At 38.4% G+C, this 17094-nt stretch overlaps 1 protein-coding gene across 1 annotated transcript; it reads left to right on the top strand.

Annotated features, from left to right (window-relative positions):
- The first annotated feature begins 285 nt into the window (after nt 1-285).
- txk (TXK tyrosine kinase) lies at nt 286-16498 on the top strand. The gene is made up of 16 exons (XM_015057605.1): nt 286-1423; nt 9095-9143; nt 10474-10555; nt 10631-10756; nt 11133-11197; nt 11379-11438; nt 11523-11577; nt 11780-11859; nt 11937-12061; nt 12611-12685; nt 13158-13329; nt 13411-13627; nt 14454-14518; nt 14748-14866; nt 14950-15107; nt 16104-16498. The coding sequence occupies exons 1-16, from the start codon at nt 1411-1413 to the stop codon at nt 16173-16175; spliced, it is 1533 nt and encodes a 510-aa protein (XP_014913091.1). The 5' UTR covers nt 286-1410; the 3' UTR covers nt 16176-16498.
- Nucleotides 16499-17094: the final 596 nt, after the last annotated feature.

The raw sequence follows: 17094 nt of genomic DNA, 5'->3' as shown, positions 1-17094 counted from the left end.
ACCCCAACATCTGGCCTTGCAGACCAACAGGAAACCTTCACTCTCACCATCCTGCAGAGGTTTCACTTCTGTTCCTGGAGGTTCAGCTAACAAGAACTTCCCTGTCTGACTTCACTGGGCCATCAGATTCAAGATTTACCAACCAAACCAAAAGCTACCATGAATATTAGCTGTTATTTTAAAGAGACAGCTCAGTTTTTGTTTATTTTGTTTGTTTTTAAGTGCGACATTCAATCTCCTATCTGTGGAAGGAAGAACCTAGCATGATTAGCATGATTAGCATGTTTGAGAACCAGGAGAATCAAGCTAACAGTAAACAGAGTCCAATTAGCAGAAAGTCAAGATATCAACTATTCAAGCTTTCATCTTATCAAGTCAAGCTAATTAGTCAAGCTAACAGCTAATTAAAGTCAAGCTAACAGATTACATAAACTCATAACAATTGCTAATAAACATCTAAACACAGGCAAGCTAACAGCTATTCAAGCTAACCTTGGCAGATTATTTTAGCAAGGTGATGTATTCAAGCTAACAGATGAGCGAGTGAAGCTAACAGCTAATCTGGTCAAACTAGCAGCTTTTTAGAGTAACGCTAATAGCTAACGGTGTCTAATAAACTGCTATTCTGTAACAAGCTAAGCGCTAATAGAGTTAGCGACATAGCCTAAAGCTAATGGTCTGACATAAAACAAGCTAACAAAACAGCAAAAGTATAAACTGGTAAAAGTCAAGATGCTAACAGTCAGTGACTTATTTCTAATTTGATTTAGTATCAATTCATTCGATTATATCGTTTTGATTAATCCATTCACACTTTCATTTCTGCTCTTGCAGCTTTGATTTGACCAAACGGTCGTGGCGTCGTTCTTTTTCAGGGCTTTGAAGCAGAAAACATTTTTAGAGTCGGTAACATAAAGTGAAAGAGTCAGATTGAAGGGCTGACTGTTTTCAGAGCTGCATGACGATTACTGTATGTGTGCCCTTCTTCTTCCTGGATTTATTCTCAGACGGATGCTTTGCGGTTTCGTTCACGTCATTGTTTCACTTCCTCTGCTCTGCTCTCTTTGTCTTTCTATGTCTCTATAAACTCTGGCGAATGAAGCACAATTTAAAGAAAACGTTTTACTCTTTCAGCAGCAATCCGAACATCAACACCAGCAATTAAAAATCCTTTTTCTGAGTTTATTGTTGGCTCTTTCTGCTGCTCTTCTTCACCTACCTCACTTCCTCCACCCACCTGCCCCGTTTCTCGCCTCTGACTCCACGCCTCGGCCGCTTCCTACCTGCAGCATCACAGCAGCTGCGTCCATGCTGAGAAACTGAAGCCGACTTCGAGCTCCAGAACCAAAACTGGAGCAAAACCAGGTGGAGGAAGAGGAGGGAAGAAGAGAGCGAAGACCAAACACCAACATGATTCACTCGAGTAAGTAGACACTCTAAAATCTGAACATTTACGCCTTAAACTTAAAGAGAAGAAGAAGAGCAAATGAAGGGGGTTAGAAGAAGCAGATGATTGGTGTTTATGTACAGGAGACGCTGCCACGGATTCATTAAACACTCAAACATTTACAATATTCTGCTTTTAAAACTGCACAATCAGCCAAACCCGAAGAGAGACGGTTAGTCTTTGTTTCTCCATGACTAATCAAAACAAAGCGCCTCACTTTACAGCGCGTTGCTGCACCTGTGCAGATGGAAACGCAGAGAAGCTCCTCAGTTAGCAGCTCTGGCCTGCAGAGGTTTCAGTTCTCACTGCTGGCAGCTTTTAGAGAAGCAGTTTCACATCTGGTCTGGGATTTAATTAGAAATTAAGAAGAAAACCAAAGTAAACAGCCAAGGTGACTTCAGTTATCTAGAAATAAAACCCCAAACAGCTGATTAATCATCAGAACTGGCAGGAAATCTGGAATTACTCACAGTTTTACATTTTATATACAAATGTTTCAAAGCAGAACTTTTCTCTTTGCTTGTTTCTGGTATGGACATAAATCTGACGCGCAAGAAACATCCATAAACAACAAGCAGAGACAACTAGTAGCACAACATGTACATTTTGGTCACAAAGCTCAGTTTTCCTTTTGTTGAGGCTCAAACATGAGCTGCTGCACCTTTAAATGTCCTGACAACAGGATTTACGTTTTCTTCATCGTTCTGCCTCTTTCTGTTTAAATCCTCGCAGGTTTTTTATTAAAATAACTATAAAAAGTGTCCTATGGAGCCCCACCACCAACAGAAACCAGAAAAAGTAAATATTTTCCTCCTTAGCAGCCAGACTTTAGTTCTCAAGACGTTTCAGGGTTTTTCTTTTGGCATTAGCTGCTTTTTCAGCTATTTAAAAGAAAAACAAACCAGTTAAACCTGATGAATTCAGAGTTTTGTAGCGAGCAGGCAGTGGGTCATGACCTGGAATCAAACCAGAGATAACGTCTTTGCTTTGCCATCTCAGCCACTCACTGCCCCAGCTTGTGCCTTTCAAAGACATTCAGCACTAATTTGGATAAAAGACGAGGAGAAAACGGGTGAAATGGGAGCAAAACTTCAAACAGAAACTCAGAAATCCAGAAGAACCACTGATTAGAAAATAAATCAGCTTTACTGTCCCAAAATGGGGAAATCCAGCAGCAGCAGAGTGACAGAAAATCAAGACTTTCAGGTTCAGACAAAGAGAAAAGTATAAAAAATAAACAAAAACAAAATTAACAGTAACATGCTGTACAGTAAGTGTAAAATTACAACGTAAATACGGTGCTGTTACCAAAAACAGCGCACTCTGATCCAAGGAACGTACAACGGATCAGGATGATTTAAGAAAATCCCAAATATTCATGTTCATTTTTACAAGTGAAAAAACAACAGAGATGTGCAAAAACCAGCAGGGATGAAAACATTTGTTACGTTTGTTTTAAGGCATGATGGTTACAGACAGAGATGGGAAGAGCAACCAGAAATTATCCTCAAGTGAGAGTAAAAAATGTTTGATTAAAAATAAACTGAAGTACCGACTAACTGGTCAAATTACCAATTATTTAATGTTTACAAACTACATCATCAGACAGACTGAACTACAGAGTTATGTGGAAATTTTGGTATTTTAAACATCAAAATGAAAATAGTAATAAAATCAGGAAAAATAAATTTTCAATAAAAATAAAAAACTTATGAAACTTTAACAAAAACTGCAGGTGTGTGTTTCTGTGTCTGGTGAATTTTTGGTAAAAACATGTTGGTTTTTCATTCATTGGGTAGAAAATACAGAAATGTTACTCAAATAAGAGCAGAAATACTTCATAATAAAATGACTCAAGTAAAAGTAGATAGTAAAGTGTAGTAAAAATAATCCTAAAAGCACATATTTTTTCCTAAAACATTAGTTACCATCTATCGTCTTCTGGGAGGAAGGATCTCTGTTAACGCTCCTTTGTGCACCAAAGATGCAGCTTCATGTTTGAGGAAGGAGAAATTATCTGTCAGTGATTTTATTTTAAACTTCTGTCCTTAAATCCACTTTGAAAGATCTGAAGAAAGTCTGGCTGCTTGGAAGGAAAACACATAAAAGTTAGAGCTTAGTAACAGATTTTCTACTAATTTACATTTCAAAAGTGTCTCACAGCAAAACAACGTCCAACTAACTGTCAGGCATAAAACATCAATGTCAGTTTATTTAAAAAGCACTTTAAAAACAGCTACTAACTTCATCAAGGTGCTGCACAGTTTTCTTAAACCCACAGATGAAAACACAGGAACAGAGAAAGAAGAAACTACATTTCATAGAAATGTGTCCAAGAGGAAGCAGCAACATAAACAGAACAGGGCCTAAGATTGAACCTTGAGGGACTCCATAGCTTAGTATTACTGCCACAGAAGAGAAGTGATAGAGAGGAAATGAAAAACTTCTGTCATACTAACATGATGAGAGCCAAACTACCAACATGGTGCTAAAATCAAAATGAAAGATGTCATGGTCAGTAGTATCGAACGCTGCAATTAAATATGACAATAAGACAGAAATGTTCCCTCAATCAGCTGTTAGGAGATCGTTAAACACTTACAAACGTGTTTCTGTGCTGTACTCATGTTTAAAACGGGACGGTAATTTCTCGTAGTTGCTGTCGTAGTTTGTTAAAAAAGATTGAAATAGAATAAAAACTATTTTCACCAAGACTTTAGATAAAGATGGTAGTTTAGAAATCGTCTGTATGAGCGAGTTTGTTGATGGACCAAAACGCATGGATCATGTTAAACGTTTAATAAAAAATGACTGGAAACCACAGGGAGCCAGAGCAGAACAAAAACAGGAACCCAGTAACAACAGGGAGGTGAGAGGATCCACCAGGACCAACTAGAATGAGTTGGAGGTTGATTACTGAGCAAGAAACAGAGGGACGATTACGAATGGACGGAGAGAGAGAGAGGGGGAGAGAGAGAGACAGAGAGAGAGAGAGAGGGAAAGAGACACAGAGAGAGGGAGAGAGGGAGAGGGAGAGAGAGACAAAGAGAGAAAGAGAGAAAGAGAGACACAGAGAGAGAGACAAAGAGAGAGAGAGAGAAAGAGAGACACAGAGAGAGAGAGCGAGAGAGAGGGAGAGAGAGGGAGAGAGGAAGAGAGAGAAAGAGAGAGGGAGAGAGACACAGAGAGAGGGAGAGAGGGAGACAAAGAGAAAGAGAGAGAAAGAGAGAGAGAAAGAGAGAGGGAGAGAGAGACAGAGAGAGAGGGAGAGAGAGACAAAGAGAGAGAGACAGAGAGAGAGGGAGAGAGACAGAGAGAGAGGGAGAGAGACAAAGAGAGAGAGAGACAGAGAGAGAGGGAGAGAGAGACAAAGAGAGAGAGAGACAGAGAGAGAGAGTGGCACAGGGGGCTAGGGAGAGAAACAACAGACTAAGAAATAATCCATCCATCCAAAATAAACAAAATAAAACAGAACTAAATGATCCAAAACAGCCCCAGATCCAAACAGAAATCCGTCTAAATTCATCCATGATACCATCAATTATTGTTTCTTTATTAAGTGGGTTTATCACCACGGCTGGTTTGAAGGCGGCCGGGACAAACCCAGTCCAAACGCATACGACTCAATGCTACAATACAAAGGTCATCTTTAAATAAGTGAGCAGGGAGACGGACGTTTCAAACAAACGGGACGAGGGAACTGGGTCGAACTGCCAACACAGACAGAACCACAGTCAGTGAAAAATGTAAATATATGTTACAAAGATCCACAGAAACTGTGAAAACATGGGAATCCAGACGGTTAATAACTTTACGATTTTAAAAAGTGACCGGTTGATTCTGATTCTGGTTGATGAAGCTCACTGAGAAAATGTGACAGTTTGGATGTAATTATTTAGAAAAACTGGTTGTTTCTGTACAAATGTCCTTTACAAAGTGTCCCTGTTGTCACGTTATGACCACGAACTTAAACGTTTTACTGAGAAGAGCTCAAACCAAACGCTGTGGTTCTCATGCATCTGGTAAACCTCAGATTCAAAGAGCCAGAATTGTTAAAGCCATTTCTAAAACAAAGTTTAGTGAGGCGGAGACGTTGTTTCCATGCTGAGCTGAGCGCTGAGAAACGATTTCCCAACATTACCAACACCTGACACGTTACTGGGACTAATTATGGTACTTTTATTCATCTAGTTATAGCATTTTGTTCTAATTTACAGGTAAATTAATTCTGTTACATGGTTTTAAAATCTGAACAAAATCTGTTTTGTAAATTTCAGTCGATGCTTTGTGGAATATTTTTCCTGCGCAGGTTTTTCTGCACATTTACAGTCAAATTCATTAAATTACAACATATAATGAGTCTCATTTGTCTGAGTATAAGTGCCATTTGGAAATAAAAACCTGAACATATTTTCATTAAAATCACATTTCTGCCCTAAAAAATAGTTTTTTTAATTGATTAAGTGTAATAATCAAATTTTAAATGTTTTTTTTTCTTTAGCTGTAAGTGGAAAATAGTCATAATTAACAGAAATGAAGACTTTCAAACATCCATTTGTATGCAATTAATCTTAATTTTAATTAATGTTTCATTATTGATTCAGTTTCTTTGACTAGGCCATTCTGACACATTAATAGGCTTTGATTAGAAACCTTGTTCGATAGAGGGACGAGTTACCAACCGAAACTTATTTAGAAAAGACAATGTCATCAGCATACAGATGTATTTTAGCTCTCATCCATCCATCCATCCATCCATCCATCCATCCATCCATCCATCCATCCATCCATCCATCCATTGTCATTTTTGAGTTTTCCATGTTATAAAATTATTTCTTTATCAAAAACAAACATGGACTGATGCCTTGAGTCGTTTTGCATAGAGTCTGAGAAATCCTTTAATCTCCATGGCAACCATTCAGCTGTGCTAAATGCTTGGGTGGACTTAGCCCCGCCTTCGAGTCACAGCTCCTCCCCCACTCAGCTCCTTCAGACTAGCCAGCAGCAATTAGCAAACACATGGGGAACATCTACTGACCTCATTAGAGGAGTTTCTTCTCTGGTGAAAATGTTGGTAAAGGGTTAATAGAGGAGCCATGTTGTTATGACTTCCTGGAGGCAGAGCTTCAGAAAGAGCAGGAGCTTCTTAAAGAGACAGAGGCCCAATTTCCAGATGTTAATTTATAAAGTAAAGATATATTTGATATATGCAGCATTTTTATAACAACTGGAGGCAACATAGCTACTTGAATATGTTATAAAATACACAATACTGCCCCTCTAAGTGATTTCTGCAGGCGGTTCGTTGCACATTAAACTTTCCAGGATCGCAACTTGTTAAATCCTTGTTTCCTTTTCCTGCTTTCTCCTGGTCTGTCACACACCGTCCCCATAAAATACATTGAATTTTGTTTCTCTAGTGAGACAAAATGTGAAAAAGTTTACATGACCCATCTCTTCTGGGTAGCAAATCTTAAATAACTGATTAAGAAATATTTACTTTTAGATAAATAAAGCACATTTCTTTGCAAAAGAAGACAGTTAAAGCATTTAAATAGATTGTTTTGCAATTTATTAGATTAACTATTCATTGTGTTTTGACAAGTTTGGTAACACATATAGCAGATTAGACGTATTACTGAGAAAAAGAGTTCATCACTCGCTGGCATGTTTATTTTATCACCTTTCTTTCCCCTGAAGCTCTGCTTTCATTTTGTACCTTCAGAATCGCATGATACTCGTCGCTCTGCGTATGAGTGTTTTTTTTTTTTTTTATTCACACAGGAAGTAATGTAGCCACCTCTCCCTGCAGTCTCTGACAAACAATGACCCGGCTACACGCACCATCTTGTTCACTCGCCCACAGAAACACACAAACGGACTCGCTCAAAGCAAAGAGAGTGTTAATTCTGCAGAAAAGGAAACTATGCTTCCTGACAAAGACCTCCCACTTCAAACCACAGAGACACAAAGACAGAAAAAATTAACTAAAACAGCTGGTGGGACAATTTGCAAAGATGCGTTTCCTTGTTAGATTTTATCTTTTTACTTGTTAAAATTTCACTCTTAGAGGGCAAATGTGAACTTTAGTGGCTTAAACTTAGCCAACGTCAAACAGAAAATATACGTAACGTATGTTCAAAGCTGCGTCAGCAACAGTTTTCTCTCTAAAATGGTAAAATAAGGATTAGTATTATGTAATAATACATTTAATGTGTAAATTTTATGCAACTCAGAGAGATATCAACACCGGAGCTACTCTGGTTTGAACAAAGACACTTTATAAATGTTAGTAATAATTATTTGTTTAGATTTAAGTATGTAGTTAATTAAAGGGGCGGTGTTGAGTATTTTCCAGGGACATAGTGCCATTTTGTAGCACAATCAATTAACTAAGTTATCTTCAGTTGTTATGAAAATGGTGTTTGTATCAAAATAAGAGAAATTTGACTGTAATTGAATGACTTGAAGTTGGGCTTCTGTCTCTTTAAGAAGCTTCTGCTCTTTCTGAAGCTCCGCCTCCAGGAAGTCATAACAACATGGCTCCTCTATTAACCCTTTAACAACATTTTCACCAACATTTCACTGAGATGTAGCTCCTATAATGAGATCAGTGGTTCCATCAGGTGTTTGCTAATTGCTGCTGCCGCTAGTCTGGAGGAGTTTTGTTGGGAATCTTGGTTGGAGCTTTGGGTAAAACAAAGTTCCAGCCACCAGTTCACTTTGTATGAACAGGAGTTTAGGCCCTGAATGATGCAGGGAGATTTTAGGATTTCTTATATATGCAATCAATTCAAAACTCTGGGTTAGTTTTTGATGAGAAAATCGCATATAAAGCTAGGAAAGTTCATTTGGTTTGGTTTAAACTTTAACAAACAGAAATTTCAACTAACTTATCTTCTCCTTTTGTATCTACAGGTGTTCCTCAGGGATATGTTTAAGTCCCTGTTTTATATATTTTCATAAATGAGTTATAGTGAGACATATGAAGCAGGAAAGAAACTAACTTCAGCTAAAATACGTCTGTATGCTGATGACATTGTCATTTCTGTAACTTTTTTAATCTAGTCATTAAAGGTGTTAAAAAAAGCTTTTAACATTTGCTGCTCTGCCTTTATGTGAACAGAAAAAGTATGTTTATATAAATCAGTGTCTCCAGGACTTTTAGATTGTTTTTGTGCTTTTTATTCCAATGACGAACACACATTTTGTGGTATTACTTTAGAAATATTTACAAGGAATTTTGTGATATTTTTCCATCATCAAACCAATATTAGACACAAACATTTCCATTCTTTAACAAACTAAAATAGCTTGATTTTTGTTACTCGTCACATCAGTCATATTTAAATTAACATAAAATCAGGCTGAGGCTGTAGATGGGAGTTAGCATTTCGCTAAAACCCAATGCTTTTCACCATTTTGTGGAAAATTTACAATAAACTTGAGAAAAAATTCAAGTATCTGTTGATTTTGGGTGAATTTCCATGATGGTGGAATTGGAAAAAACTGGAGGAACGTTTTGTTTACATCCATATAACTATCCAACCATCTAGACTTAACCCAATCTACCATAAAAATGTATAAACTTTAACTTGGAAATGCTAAAAGATTAGCCATAACTTATCCTCTTTCTGTCTGTTTCAGATCAATCCACCCACTCTATATTCTGCTGCTGCTGTGCTGTTCAAAGCAGGTAAAGATAAGAATTGTGTTTCGAAATGTTAAGGTTGAAAAGTCTTCAGTTACGTTTTCAGTGGTGATTTGGGCTTGTTTTAAGACACTGAGTCAACCCTGCTCACTGTCTCTTAAAAATATTATAAATACAGCAGAGGATCCACAGCAAAAGGTCTGAAAAAGACCAGAATCACGGTGTTACTTTGGCCCAGTCAAAGTCCAGCCCTCAACTTGATTGAAATGCTGTGGTTGTACTTAAGAGTTGAGCAGAAACATGCCGTTGTACAACGTTATAAACAATACAGGGGTCAAGTTCCTCCACAGCAACGTAAAGAGAAAAAACTGCTGGGAGAAATTGGAGGTATTGAAATGAGGATATTTATATCTTCCCAGTTCGTATAGTTTTGCATATTTCTAAAGATATAGACGAAACGTCCATCCTGCAGAAGCTCACAGATCGAGGCCACGTTTTAGAGTTTTTAGCTTGTGGTTACCCTCGGAGCCATGTGGTGAGCGAACCTTGTCCAACGATTGAACAGCTTGCAAAGATGCATGCACCAAAATAACATTAAAGAAAAGCGGTTGAATCATGAAACTCTGTTTTTGGTCTATAATTTTAACATGAAAATGTTCTTTCATCGCATATAACTTTTCAGTTCATCTCATTTGTAAGTTTCCTCTAAAAATAAAAAAAAATACAAAAGAAAAGGTTTACAAATCTGCTTATTTCAGCAGTTTGACTGAACAATTTGTAATAATAAAGCAAATCTTTGGGTTTGTTTTCTTAAAATGAATGGGGGGCGAAATTCAATATTTGATCCCACCTCCTATTAGCCTTTGTTGTGCCACTTGCTTGCAGCAGATGTTTAGTATGTGTTAATCTATACATATAATACATAATCACACAATTTCTGTCAGTAGGTGAAAGCTTTGGGGCAGCCCCAAAAATGGGTGGAGTCAAATAACTGACTCCGCCCATTTTTGGGGTTGCAACAATTATTCACAAATGTGCTGCTCCAAATATGAGCAGCAGCAAATGTGGTCTGAGTTAACTTTTGGGGCAGCCCCAAATACGGTCGGAGTTCAACAAGTGGCTCCGCCCATAGTTCAGGGCAGCCCCAGAAATTAATACTTAAATCGGTTCTACTTATTTTTACATAATTTTTTTTATGTTTTGCTCATTTTACCTTAAAAATAAGTATGTGCACCCAAATAAATCAAATTTGTTGATTTGCCAGTGCCAAAAAAAGTTAAATCAATAGATCTCAGTGGTGTAAAGATTCATTTTGATACATTTTCACATTGAATAGAAAAAAACCCAAATGTAAAGACGATTTGTCTGATTTCAGGGAGATCAGCACACGCATGGAGCTGGAGGGCAGAACGTCTCTCTGCTTCCCAACCAGACGATACCCCGGAAACGCTCGGCGGGTAAGAAACGGCACATTTCTCCGTATCCGTGTGTTACTGAGGTCTAGGTTTAGACTTTTGCTATGTTTTGGTCAGGTGGACAGGTCCAGGAAAAAGCTCCCTCTGCCCCCTCCGGAGAACGGAGAAGGTGAAGGTTTGGTGAGCGTCGTTGCCATGTACGACTTCACGGCCAAGGAGGACTCGGACCTCACCATTAAACAGGTAACAATTTCACGCTAGTTCACTGAAACTGTGCTGAATGAAATTATTATCACTGTGGTAAAGTATTTTCTTTTATGAATTAAATTATTATCACTGTTGTAAAGTATTTTTTGATGAACTATGAAGAAAAAATACATTTAACTGTATATTACTATCTAAAAATTTTCAGTTACACTGTATTCCCATTCATTTTGGTCCTTTGCTCCATTTAAATTCATAAAATTGGACATTATGACCTCTGGTCAAACCAAAATAACTGATTTTATAGATTAGTTGCTGAGGAATGACCAGATATTTACTAGTAGATCAGATTTATTTACTGACATCAAAAAGCAAATAAATAAATGTGTGTAATACTAGTGCTTTGTGTCTCCAGGGAGAGGAATACGTCATCCTCCACAAGCAGGACCAGCTGTGGTGGAGAGCGGAGGACAGACACGGGTACGGCAGACCAAGTCCAGACCAAGTTCAGAACCATTCACTGAAACTGTGATTTCATCTTACAAATTAATCAATCAGCAGTTTCTCAAAGCTTTAAAACATGTTTAAAACTTAAATTATTGAGGCAGTCGGTTGTAAATCCTCTAACAACTCGGTTCTGACGTGTCGTTGTTTTGCTCAGGAATAAAGGCTTCATCCCCAGTAATTACGTAACAGAGAAGAACAGAATCGAGGCAAACTCGTAAGTTTTAAACTTCTTATTTCACTCGGCTGGAGAGCGCAGTTACAAAATATTTAATGTTTATTTAAAATGTCCGTCATGAAGGTGGTACTGCAAGAACATCACCAGAACAGAAGCTGAGCAGCTGCTGAAACAGCAGGTATTATTTATTTATGATTATTTAATTTCGCTTTGGGATCAATAAAGTATTTTTGAACCTGAATTGAATTTTGAGTATTGAATTATTCATCACAGTCTAAATATAAACATATTTACACTTGAAAGTTGCAAGAAATTAACTCCTGATTTATCTTAAATGTGAATTTTCACTACAGTTCTAATAATTAATTGCTGTTTTCCAGGATAAAGAAGGTGGTTTTGTTGTGCGGGAGTCCAGTAAACAAGGAACTTACACCGTTTCTGTTTATACAAAGACATTAAGGTAAGTCACAAGTTTTAAATTCCAGAATAAAACTTATATCCATAGAAAATATTTAATCAAATATTTCTTCTGCTCAGTCCGAACGGAGACATTAGGCATTACCAGATAAAGACAACGAACACTGGACAGTTCTACCTGGCAGAAAAACACGTCTTCAGCTCCATACCAGATGTTATACACTACCATGAACACAATGCAGCAGGTAGGAGACGAGTTGGCGTCTCTGCAGACGAAGTGGGCGTTTCTCAGCAGCCACACCTAATTGGACGAACCAAATGAGCCGCAACACGATTGGACGAGAATTGAGAACTGTAGGGGTTCTCAAAGACCGGATGAAATTAACATCTGTAAAATATTGTGGAGATTGCGACATATTATTTTAATGTGTTGGAGAAATGAGATAGAATGAAGATTAACTAGCTAAAAAGCTAAAACTAGCTAGAAAACGGATAGCATCTACGCTAGCACTAAATGCTATCAATAGTCTTTTAGCTAATTTGAACTATTTAGTTAATTTTAGCTTTTACATTGTTTTTTTTTACTCTGCATGGAGTAGGTTCCTGTACATCAACATGCTAGTAATAAAATACGTCATGTAGAGATTCATTTCTGCTGCTGAACTAGCCAATCAGTGTTTTCGCTTTAGAAACGCCCATTTTGAATCTGCTCTCATAGTTTAACATCCTGGTCAGATATGACATTTTTCCTGTCATATCTTATGGTTTTATCGTTCTCATGTTTGGGTTTGTAGGTCTTGTGACCCGGTTACGGTACGCTGTGGGACCGATGGGAAGGTGTGTTCCAGCAACAGCAGGATTCAGCTCAGGTAAAGCCATTCATGTTAAGCTGTTAGATGCATCGTTTAAAGCTGCTGTCTGTAACTTTTAAAGAATATGATTTTTACATATTTGTTAAAACTGTCACCTTGTAGTGACAGTTTGTTATGAGGCAGATAATCTATGAAAAGACCCACTCTTTGAGCTGTTACTGCTGTCTGATGAAATGCACCAAAATCAACCAATCAGAGCAAGGAAATGGTCTTTAAAGCTGTCAATCAACCACATGTACTCACTGCTAAATGTCCCAGTGGCAGAAAACAACTTACAGTTACAGAAAAATTGTTTACCGCAGCCATCGGTGGCTATGCTAACTAGCATTAGCATTCACAACAGGCCTGTGCTAGCTGCAACATAGCAGATTTTCTGATCTTCTAGTGTTATCAAGGGACACAACTAATAAGATTCAATCAGTTTAACCTGATATTTTATTTTAATTGCCCCTGATTTTCTCTGTTTCAGAGAAGTGGGAGATAAACCCCAGTGAGCTGACCTTCATGAAGGAACTGGGCAGCGGCCAGTTTGGCGTGGTGAAGCTTGGCAAGTGGCGGGACCAGCAGAAAGTGGCCATCAAGTCCATCAGAGAGGGAGCCATGTACGAGGAGGACTTCGTCGAAGAGGCCAAAGTTATGATGTACGGGAGGAGAATCAGTACGAAAACCAATGAGACGCAGAGAACAAGTTTCAATAACGTTTTCTGTGTGTTCTGCTCCAGGAGGCTGTGCCATCCCAAACTGGTCCAGCTGTACGGCGTCTGCCTGAAGCACCGCCCCCTGCTGATCGTGGCTGAGTTCATGGATAATGGCTGCCTGCTGAACTACCTGCGGAAAAGGGGCGGAGCTCTGAAGGAGGCCTGGCTTATGTCCATGTGTCAGGACATCTGTGAAGGGATGGAGTACCTGGAATCTCACAACTTCATCCACAGAGACCTGGTGAGGCTCCAGCAGACCGACAGGGACGCTAAAGCTAGCCACTAGCTAAAGAACAGGATTGCTCAAGCTAGTTGCTAACTCTAGCACAGGGACACTCAAGCTAGTCGCTAGCTAAAAAACAGGATCGCTCAAGCTAGTTGCTAGCTCTAGCATAATCACACTAAAGCTAGTCACTAGCTTTAGCACAGGAACCCTCAAGCTAGTCGCTAGCTTTAGCACAGGAACCCTCAAGCTAGTCACTAGCTTAAGAACAGGAATGCTAAAGCCAGTCACTAGCTCTAGCACAGGGACACTGAAGCTAGTTGCTAGCTGAAACACAAGGACGCTAAAGCTAGTCGCTGGCATAGGAGCAGTCAAGCCAATCCCCACTGTATAATTTATTCTGTTAGGCTCTAGGGGGCAGTGTAGAGTCCCCTTGAGCAAATGTAACATTTAGAAGTAAAAAAACACAGAGGGAAATTTGCCAGATGCCGTCTGGACGAGGCGATTAGTTGAAGAAACCTATTTTGACCTCACAAACGCATCCGGCATAACTCAAGCTTTATGTCGTCATCAGTGTTTTCACAGCTGCAATGAAAAAGTAGCTAAACCACTGATTACTAATTTAGTTACTTAACTGATTACTTTATTTCAAAAGTAACTAGGTAAAATTGCATGTTAGATTATTAGTTACATCCAGCAACATAAACTTGAAAATGCCAATGATGCTCACTTAATTGGAAGCAGATTATGATCAGTAACTTCAGAAATATTTTAAAACGTCCTGAATATCCGTTTAAATTCTGTTTAAATTCTGTTCTTTATGTGTTTATTCTGTCTTATTCAGGCAGCCAGAAACTGTCTGATTAACGAGAACAACGTGGTGAAGGTCAGCGACTTTGGGATGACCAGGTACGGCCAACACTTTAGCTCCTTAGTAATGATAAAAATGTATGTATTAATTTATATAATTTAACACATGCTGCCATAACAACATCAACATTCTTTTATTTTTTCTTAGTACGGCTCTAATACTCTGTCATAGGAACATATAAACGTTTAGATTAGACATGTGACATTTATTTGTTTCGTCTCTGTTTCATCACCTGAGCTTTGAGCGTTTCTTTTAAACCGACTGCAGGTACGTTCTGGACAACCAGTACACCAGTTCCAGCGGCGCCAAGTTCCCGGTGAAGTGGTCTCCTCCGGAGGTTCTGCACTACAGCAAATACAGCAGCAAGTCGGACGTCTGGTCCTTCGGTAGGAGGCCTTAACCAATCGGCAGCTGATCGCGTGTTGCTCTAACGCCAGGGGTCAGAGGTCACTGACGTGTTTGTGTTCAGGTGTGTTGATGTGGGAGATCTTCTCCGAGGGTCGAACGCCGTTTGAGAGCCGCTCCAACTTTGAGGTGGTGAACGACATCACCAGAGGGATCCGGCTGTACCGGCCGCACCGCGCCTCCCAGCCGCTGTACACCATCATGTACCGCTGCTGGCACGAGGTACCGACCCGCTTCATCTTCACCGAGAAAAATGGCTCAGAAAACGCTGGGTTCTGGTATTTTCTGCTTCGCTGACAGGCTAGCTGCTTTTAGCACAACGTAAAAACAACAATAGTCTTTTCCAGCGTCCAGTCGGATTGTTTTTTGAAGCAAAAATTAACCTGCAGTGGACCAAGAGAAGCAGCTCTGTCATCCATTGTTATTGTTTTTACTTTTTCTAAAAATATTTAAGCAAATGGCACGAACCAGGGCGGGCCCAACGTGAGTTAACCAACCCGCCACCACCAGGGGACCAAAGAACACCAAGCTGGCATGATAAAAAAACAACATATATATTTAACTAAATGCTGTTACACATGGAAAAACAATTTCTACATTGTTTTCATAGTTGCTACACAAATAATAATTAATATCTTCCTGTTGATTCCTGCTGCTGTTGGGAAAATACAAGCTAACTTGTCAATTTGTTAACTGTAAATGTAGTATTTATCAGCTCATGTTACTTTCAAATAGTTAAAATAATATGGCGCACTTAAATTCTACTCTGCATTACAAAGTGCAAATAATTTTTTTGTAGTTAGCTACTCCTGTAAGGTTAAAATGAACAGCCATTACAACACTGGTATGATGAAAATGTAGCTTAGAAATGCTAAAGCATCTGGTGTTGACATGCTGGTATGGGGCCCCCCAAAAAAATCTGCTTTGGGCCCCAGAAAGGTTTGAGCCGGCCCTGTACACAACAACCAAACAAACAAACATCCAGGGGTGTTAATTAGACAAATACATGTAAACATTTATATTTGGAAATTGGCCTTTTCGTTGATACAGCCTGTTATTGATTTAACATTTTAGTCCCACATCCTTAACAAATCGAATGAAGTAACTGAATTGGAAAGTAATAACTCCAGTTTAATTTCCATGAATTAAGTGTATATTATTCTGTTAATCAGATATTTTTACTAACATCTTTTCTCCTCATTTTTCTTGGTCTTACAGAAACCTCAGGGTCGGCCGGCGTTCTCTGAACTCTTGGAGGAAATCAGAAAACTGGCAGAAAATCCAGACTAACACAAAGATACTATTCTTTTACCTCTGAATATCAAACTGTTTTTAAACTCATATGTACAAATAAAACATGTTTTAATGTTGTATGTAGATGTATAAATTAAACTTACGTATGCCGGTGCTTTAAATCATTTATTTATTTTGAAATATGCAATAAGACCAGCAAGAGATTTTAAATTTTAAGCTGATTCTAATGTGAAGTTGGTTTTATATATATGAAGCTTCTGTTTATATTAATGTACAGACTGTAAAGTACAAACTAGCAGCAAAACTGTGTATGATTGTTGATGAAGCATGAATGAGTGAATAAATGTCACTTTAAATCTTTATGTTTCGACTTTCTCCATTTTTTAGTTACAGAGCTTTGCAAAGTGAATGAAAGTGTATATTTCAGAGGGGGCGCAATGCCCAATTGTTGGTGTCTCTTTGAATTTTTGAGGATTGTAAACAAATCTTAACACCAAGCTTTGAAGAAGTCGATAAGGAGACAAAATAAAGGTTTCTAGACTAGTTCAGTCTTATTTAACTCTAATCAATCTACTGTTTTATCTTCTCTAGCAGCAGGTTGTGTGACAGAGCTCAGAAATTGGGGTTGTTTCTGTCCAGCATTGCCATCTGCTGGACATTTAGATTAAAAAAATGTCTATAAAATTAGTTTTAGCAGATGAAGAAATGGGTGGATAGATGTATTCATCTGACATTTTCGGGACTAAAAAGACCCTCAAAGAGCTATAAAAATGCACTTTTCCAACTTGGAACATTAGTTGAACCTTTTATTAAAATAAAATTTTTCTTCACTGTGAAAAATGTTATCGCGAAAGGCAAAGGCATTCGCTAAAAGGCTAAATTAAACTGACCGTTACCGTTTCAAAGCCGCTAAATTGGGCCAGAATTTGGTGTTTCTTATGTTTTCATGCTATTA

Source organism: Poecilia latipinna, unplaced genomic scaffold, assembly GCF_001443285.1.
Source record: "Poecilia latipinna isolate Pla-1442-1.1 unplaced genomic scaffold, P_latipinna-1.0 Scaffold1475, whole genome shotgun sequence".
Lineage (NCBI taxonomy): Eukaryota > Metazoa > Chordata > Actinopteri > Cyprinodontiformes > Poeciliidae > Poecilia > Poecilia latipinna.
This window is presented reverse-complemented; position numbering and strand designations above follow the sequence as displayed.

Excerpts from the sequence above, each read along its gene's own strand:
- txk (XM_015057605.1), top strand. Across the intron at positions 11,439-11,522 it reads AACAGAATCGAGGCAAACTC|GTGGTACTGCAAGAACATCA; the intron begins GTAAGTTTTAAA and ends TCCGTCATGAAG. Across the intron at positions 14,519-14,747 it reads AGCGACTTTGGGATGACCAG|GTACGTTCTGGACAACCAGT; the intron begins GTACGGCCAACA and ends AACCGACTGCAG.